The sequence below is a fragment of the Sinocyclocheilus rhinocerous genome, unplaced genomic scaffold (assembly GCF_001515625.1).
Source record: "Sinocyclocheilus rhinocerous isolate Xijiao unplaced genomic scaffold, SAMN03320098_v1.1 scaffold1635, whole genome shotgun sequence".
NCBI classification, from domain to species: Eukaryota; Metazoa; Chordata; class Actinopteri; order Cypriniformes; family Cyprinidae; genus Sinocyclocheilus; species Sinocyclocheilus rhinocerous.
Genome location: NW_015627629.1, coordinates 326557 through 334048, shown reverse-complemented (window position 1 = coordinate 334048; position 7492 = coordinate 326557). Strand labels below are relative to the sequence as shown.

Here is a 7492-nt window from a genome sequence, read left to right as displayed (position 1 = left end):
CCGTTCTCGACCCCGCCGCCTCAGCTCACTCTTGCCCGGCTTCAGCTCACGCTAAGCCGGGGCTTTCGCTCACGCTAGGCCGCTGTGTTTTTCGTTGTGAAAGCGAAACTACTTTGTTTGGCCTTCCAAAAGAGGACACGAATAGAAATCGGTGGTTAAGTTGTATTTACAACACTGTTCCAGAACAGTTCAAACCAAATATTCGTGTGTGTGCAACGCATTTTATGGAGGATGAGGACTGTTTCCTGGGAGAGTAGCCTACAATGGCGGTGTTCTGACAAATAATGCAGGCTCACAGCCTTTAAGTACGTTTTCATATTTAAAGGATTTGCCACTGACGATTCAAACGCGAGTTTTGAGCAGTGTAGAGTAGCGCTTGTTGTTTGTCGTTTCTCCGATCACAAATGCAGACATGGTTTTATGTTTACGCGGCTCGATACGCAATCGTAACATTTCCGTCACACGCTTGAGGTATTCGGCCAATCACAACGCACTGGATAGCTGGCCAATCACAGCACACCTCGCTTTTCAGAACGATTAGCTTTGTAAAAATCGACGCGTTTCAGAAAGGCGGGGCATAGAGGAGACTATACAAAATATATTCACAATTACAAGAAGTTGTATGTCATTGTAAGAAATTATGCGAAATTTTTCGCAATAACGAGAAATAAATTCACAAATACAAGAAATAGTCTACATTTTCAGATATAAAATCACAATTACAAGAAAAAAAACTTACAACTGTGAGTCCTGTAACACAGTACCATCACCACAACAAAATATGGTCCACTGTAAGGGGGTGCTCAGAGGTCAAGCCAACTTTTATTTCTATAGCACTTTATACAGTACAGATTGTGCCAAAGCAGCTTCACAGTGATTAACAGGAAAATAGCAGAATCAATGATGAAACTGGAGACAATTCAGATTCTGCTGTACAGCAGCTCTAAAAGACAACTGTGTCATTAAATAGATCAAGTCAGTTCAGCATTGGTTCAGTTAAGACTGGGCTGCACCATGATTTTAATCATGCTTCTCTATATTTACTAAGCATAATCATATGCAATATTTGCTTGTTGATTAGCCTATTTATCCTGAAACAAGGTTTTCTTTTAAATCGATAAATCTTCTGCCCAGTGGTTTACTTAAACTTTCCAACCTGGCAACCATGTGCACATGCTCTAGATATTCTGCTCAAATAATAGTGTAATAGCGTCTGTTTTCACGCCGGCATTTGCACTGTTTGCTGCGACTAAATCTGTGAGCAGACCATGCGAGTTGACATTCTTTTGGTTTGTGCTTATGTGAAAGTGCAATAATTCTGATGAAATAAACAGTAAGAAATAATAAAAATAAAGGTTTATAAATCAAACTACTCTAACACTCTTAAAAATCCAAACAGTCGGTTTTCGCAGTGATGCTATAAAATTTGGGCTTCCTATTTCCAGTTCTTATTTCTTTTTTTCTTAGAATGACATTTTAATAATCTAAATAACCTTTTTTCATTATAAAGAACCTTTTACCAGCAGAAAAGATCAATAACAAGAGACAATAACAAAAAGTTATTCAATAACAAAGATTTGTCAGTTAAGCAGCTAGCATTTTCAAATCTGACATTTTGGTAGAATAAGCCTTATAATTTATGTTGTGTAACAATGTCTCTCATCCATCAAAGCGTCTTGAATCATCTTTCCCTGCCATTTTAGACAGCCACGTCTCTCCTATGACTCACCGTAACCGAATGCTAGTCGTGACCTGAGGTGAGAGTGTCAGACTCATCGGAGACTCACTCAGCTGACTATTGCCGGTAAACAGCAAACATTGGTTAGTGATTTAGCAGGTTAGTCACAACAAGCTAACAGTTAGCTCATTGCTGCCAGGCAAGTCAACAGCTAAGCATCAGAAAACAGGGGTACCTCAGGGGCACGCCTCTTAAATCTGAATTGGACTGAAGCAGATGAGGCAAATTCCTCCTTCTCCTCATGCTCCTCTGAGGCTACGGGTTGGGATGCGGATTTATCCTGGAAGGACTCAGGAGGGGAAAGCAGTGGAGTCATGTGCTCAGGCTGAGGCAGAGTGGGCTGGGATGGGGTCGGTGTAGGTGTCAGCGGACCAGGAGGCTCAATGGGGGCATATTGCTCCAAGTTCAACATCTCATATTCGGTCATGTCAAAATCATGGCCTGTACCATGACAACAGCACATTAAAACACAGACTGTGACTCCAACTTATACTCTGAATATATTTGAAAACTGATACAAAGCATTTTTACATTCCATTATAAATGGCATTATGGAAGATTCGATACTTATGTAAAGCAGAATGACAAAAACTGATCAATTACCATAGTTTTGACACTGTGAAAGACAATGCTGCTAAAAATTATTGGTGCAGGGGAACATCCTGGTCCTCTTTTGCATTCAATTCAAGTGAATGCAAAGTGAATTCAAAATTTCTGAAGCACTGACAGCCCGTTGTCATGCACTTTAATTGTATGGAAAAGAGCAGCAGGAACATTCTGCCAAATATCTTTTTTTGTGTTCCACGGAAGAAACAAACTCATATTGGTTGAACAACATGACTTTGACAGAATTTTCTTTTTTTGAGTGAACTATCCTTTAAGAGAAATAAATGCTTCTCTATGATCCTTTGACTGTAATGCGCAATAAAAATAGGTAAAGACTAGACAATAATAAACAATTTCCTAATCAAACATTTACCCAGGACATTGGCAGGGCTACAACACTCAAGTTAAGGATTAATTACATGTAAGGGGTGATTGAGAGAAGCAGCTAAACCAAACAGGATTAGAAGAAATCTGATTGGGTGATAGTAGGATCTTGTTCAAAGGGTTAAGAGAAATACAGCACTGATCATTTGGCTTGGCTTTGCTTACCCTTGCTGTAACCAGCCTCTGATTTGCTGCGCATCATAGTGCGTGTTCTGTGCTGCGCGGCTGCAGGTTGAGTAGTTACAGAACTTGCATTCTTTGCCTGGCCCTCTTCCTGGAAAGATGACAGGTCCTGCATGCTGAAACTGCGGAGTCGCTCGGAGAGAACACCCTGGCCCTGGATCGAGAACATGGAGTCAGATGGAACTCTTTAAGATGGTCTAAATACCGTCATGCTGTGTTTTAGACTATCATCAACAATCTGCTTTGTTTATACAAAATCAGCCTGAAGATGTGGAAGTATGTTTTGTTTATGCTGTCTGCTTAAATGATAATAAGGCATAAATATAGTAAATATTGACTTCAAAAGAAACACATATTATCTAAAGTAAACTAAAACCAGTCAATACGGGATACGTTAAACTACACCCAAAAGTGATATCAAAATGATACTTTTAAGCTATAAATCCCATGTTCTTTGGAGTTAGAACTATTGGATAAACTATTATCTAACATATCTAGCCTAAACAATTAAACTCATAATTTTGACATCTTTTTAACTGATATTCAATTCATTATAGATGAGGAATTCTGTTCCAGTTTTTTTTGTTATACGTTTTATTTGTTTGTTTATAATTTATTTATGCATGCACATATGTTTATTTATTGTTTATTGCTAGATAAAAATGAAATCACTGAAATCTATATGCAGATTTTGGTAATTTTGGTAACAGAGTGAAACCGCATAAACACATTGCATTACACCAAATACACAACATAATGTTCTTTTTAGCAACATCATATGACCCCTTTAACTTCCTATCGTATTGGAGAGAAAAGAAGTAGCACGTTTATCTGCCAGAAGTAGGTCTTTAAGCGCAATGGATTGTGCGTAATATTAGCCATTAGAGTGTGCATGGAGCCACACTTCAAAAATCTACCTGAAATAGTAGACCATCCGGGGACTTTTGACATACTCTTTTCAACATACTATGCTTTGGGACACATGGATAGTATGAACATTGGGACTCAGGGTATTAGATTACTACCTTAGTGGCAGCCATTACAGCAGCTGTTGCCGCCACATTCAGGCCTTTCCTTCCAAAATGCATCAGGGTGTCGTAGCTTTTATCTTTTGCTTGGCAAAGGTATTCATCGATGTCCTAAGAAAGAGTCATAAAGAACATTTCACATCAGTTGTATGAAGAATGGTACTGTTTCATTCCATTGTATACTTTCAGATCAGCACCACTTTTCACTTTCTATGAGTAAAAGAAAATTTTAATAGTTTTCATTTTCTCTTTGTTATCAGTGGTATTTGTCAATTCCATTTGCCCTTAGTATGTCCTTCTGACGAATTTCCTGCCCCAAGAATAAAGAGCAGATGAAAGACTGTGGAAAATAACAGTACCATTTCCTCCACCACCGCTCATTCTCTGTCAACCAGGGAAATCAACTCAAAAAGCTTACAGGAAAAGAAGTCAAATGTACTTCCTCCTCAATACCAACAATTCAGTTTCTTAGCATTAAAAACACTGGTAAGTTGAGATTCTCGACAGCTGATAAGGATGATGCTTGCTAGTTTGTTTAACATTTAGAATATTAGAATATTTATTAGTCTGTGTATTAGAGAAAGTTCTGTATATGATATATTTTATATATAATTTTATTTAAATATATAATTTGATTTCATTTGAATTTTTTTTAGCCTAGACAGGGTAAAAAAAAATTGATCAACAGAACGGAAACATAAAAATGAACAGTGAACAGATCACATCAAATACTGTACCTTCTCCTTAGAGGACAGTGTAGGGTGGACAAATTTTCTATATAAAACACTGGATCCCTTTGTGTATGGGGAAAGTAACCACACCACAAAGGCAATTTTGAGTTCATAGTAGAATGGGAGCCTTCAAAAGACAATAAAAGACAATCATACACTCATGTGTCATGCTGGTTACCGCCCATGTCAAATCGTCATATGCATCAGCAGAAATAAAAATATGAGTAATTCCTAACAAAAGGATATGACAAAAGCAATGGCACATTGTACTCACCAGCACAAAAAGATATCAGTAATCACTTCAACTGTAGTAAAAAGTGCAAATATTATCCAGTACATCATCCATTTCACCTGTTTGAAATGAGCAGAATAATACGTTTATGGAACCAGCAGGCAAATAAACATTAAGTCATTAAGCTCAACTGATGAAAATATATCAGAGCTGTACTTACATATTCTCTCACATCTTTCGATTTAACAGCTTTATATGAGGAGTATGCCGGGTAAAGGGTACCAAATATGAGCCTGTAAGAAATGCAACAATCATGCTTAAGATAAATAAGAGGAAAACAAACAGAATAGGACATGGGTATTTTCTCAGAACAAGTGTATTTGACATGGGTTTTATTTGTTGTATTTTATTTCATTAATTATAATTTCTGTTAGCAAAACAATACGATGTTGCCTTTTTTGTTGTTTTGTGAATTATTATGTTTCATAGTTATGTAATAAGTCAATAAACAGAAGTACTCTAAATACTCTAAAAATAGCTTATGAACACATTTAAGTATTTTTTTCACATTTCACTTGAAATATAAAATGCAAAGTTTTGTGTCAATAAATAGTTCCATGTGACAACTTACCCCAAATAGTGCATACCCCACTTGCCCTGCTATAGAATGTGATTTAAATTAACACATGTGATTTAACTGATCCCCCCCCCCCAATAACAGTGGTTTATTGACATTCAATAAGACACGTATTTTGAGAAAATATTCACTGGAATAAAAACAAATTTCCATCTAGGCCCACCACTTCCCTGAAAGGAAACCGCTCCACTCCCTTTCCATTATTGAAATTTGAGATAACTGCCCTTTAGTAGGCCCAGAATATTATTCTTCCAGTTCTTGCCTATTGTAACGCCACTGTATCACGTAAACAGGCGACATATCTGCACGACTCCGTTTATGTTCCAGGTTTGCATTCTGCATGCTTGATAAAAATAGACCGAGGGCGCAAAGAAAGATCAGAAGCAAATGGGACGGAACACTGCTGACACTGCTATATAGATGAAATGGGTGATTGGAAAGTGCTAGATAACCAAAAGAAGTGCCCTGGCTGCACCTGTGTTTAAGTATTTCAGTTTAGCACTATTTCAGTGTCCTCTCTTTCTCAGTCCCAGCCCTGCAACAGCTGCGCTTCTGACCCGATCAGATGACCGACCCACAAACCGAGTCCAGAGTCACCCAGTCACCGTCAGGGACCCTCAAAACAAAACATTTCCGACTAAATGGAGCCCACTGCACACTATCTAGGGCACGCCAAGCAAAAACACCGGTTTGTTGTCTATTTTTAGACTCTTCACACAGCTAGTTTACAGCACAAGTGTTGGCATATGTGCAATGTCATCGGATATTGTGATCTAAAACGAATCGAACGGCTATTTAGAGATTTTGCGCGCATAGCAAGAGGACTGACTGAAGCGTTAAACAAAACTAAGACATTTACGTGGAATACATCAAAACGCGCACGTAAAAGAATACGCCAATTAAACAAAATTCGCGATAATGAAAAATAAACCAAATACTGGAAAACACATCTGTGACCATGGAATCAACCATGGGTTGATCATCCCATTGTCTTTATGACACATCAAAGACTTACTCTACTGTACCTACGACTCCAAGCAATGACTCAATATTAACACCCTATTGTGCATTTCCAATAAATTATGTAAAACTGTTACATAATATGAACTGCTTCAAAAGCGAAGCTAAAATTGTTTCATATCCTGCATAATTCACCGTGTCACATGGTGTCAGATTCTTATTCTGGAGAACCATCAATATCCATTAGCTTGCAAGTGTACAGCAACCTAAGGTAACCTTTGTAATAGCCTTTCAACATGTAAACAAAATAATCTAAAGACTAACCAGAACGAATCGGACCTGATGCATAACCATATGTGATTTCATTCTGTCTAGAATTAAGAGGTGCCCTCGAAACCCTTGCGTTTTCGCATTAATAAAAAAGCTGAAAAACAACACATTCATATAAAGATTACGCATTGAATTTTCATGCATCCCAATAAAAATGCTTTACAAGAGCAGAATAAAGACTTACACCACAAGCCTAGAAATAATCCAGGAGACCATTGCGCTATGAGAGCGGCGTGCTGTCGACAGGGAGGAGTTTCCTTCGAGTCTGGTGTCGGCATTTATCGTTTGACAGACGCGTCCGCGCAGGCGCTCTGCTCTGAACGTGTGGGTTATAGATAATGGACAAAAAGAATAAACATAACGGACAAAAATAATATACGACCCATAAATAATTGTATGGGTTTGAAAACCTAGCGAGCTGCCTATCCACACAGCATTTTCATGTGCCTCAAATGCTGGTAGACAGCTCATGTCACATGATGCCCAAACATGCTGCCTGTGTGGGACTCGTAAGATTTCTGCCTGACACCAAAACTGTACAGAAAAAAAACAAAACTATTTTAAATAGTCTTCTGCAGGGCCGGAGTGGGACTCATTTCCAGCCCTGGAGTTTCATGCCAGACCGGCCCACTTTTTTTTTTTTTTTTACTGGTCGTTTCGGTG

At 38.2% G+C, this 7492-nt stretch overlaps 1 protein-coding gene across 2 annotated transcripts in view; it reads right to left on the bottom strand.

Annotated features, from left to right (window-relative positions):
- LOC107731967 (receptor expression-enhancing protein 1-like) overlaps positions 1–7145 on the bottom strand; it is an 11684-nt gene extending 4539 nt beyond the window's left edge. Inside the window, exons 1-7 of one of the 2 annotated variants that reach the window (XM_016543194.1) lie at positions 7014–7145; positions 5123–5195; positions 4945–5021; positions 4677–4797; positions 3937–4050; positions 2894–3065; positions 1914–2179 (exon numbers count right to left, since the gene is read on the bottom strand). In XM_016543194.1, the coding sequence (XP_016398680.1) occupies positions 1914–2179; positions 2894–3065; positions 3937–4050; positions 4677–4797; positions 4945–5021; positions 5123–5195; positions 7014–7045 (855 nt within the window). In that variant the 5' untranslated portion in view covers positions 7046–7145. The remainder of the gene's footprint in view (positions 1–1913; positions 2180–2893; positions 3066–3936; positions 4051–4676; positions 4798–4944; positions 5022–5122; positions 5196–7013) is intronic. The other variant, XM_016543202.1, reaches the window with a different exon arrangement.
- Between the last annotated feature and the right edge of the window lie 347 nt (positions 7146–7492).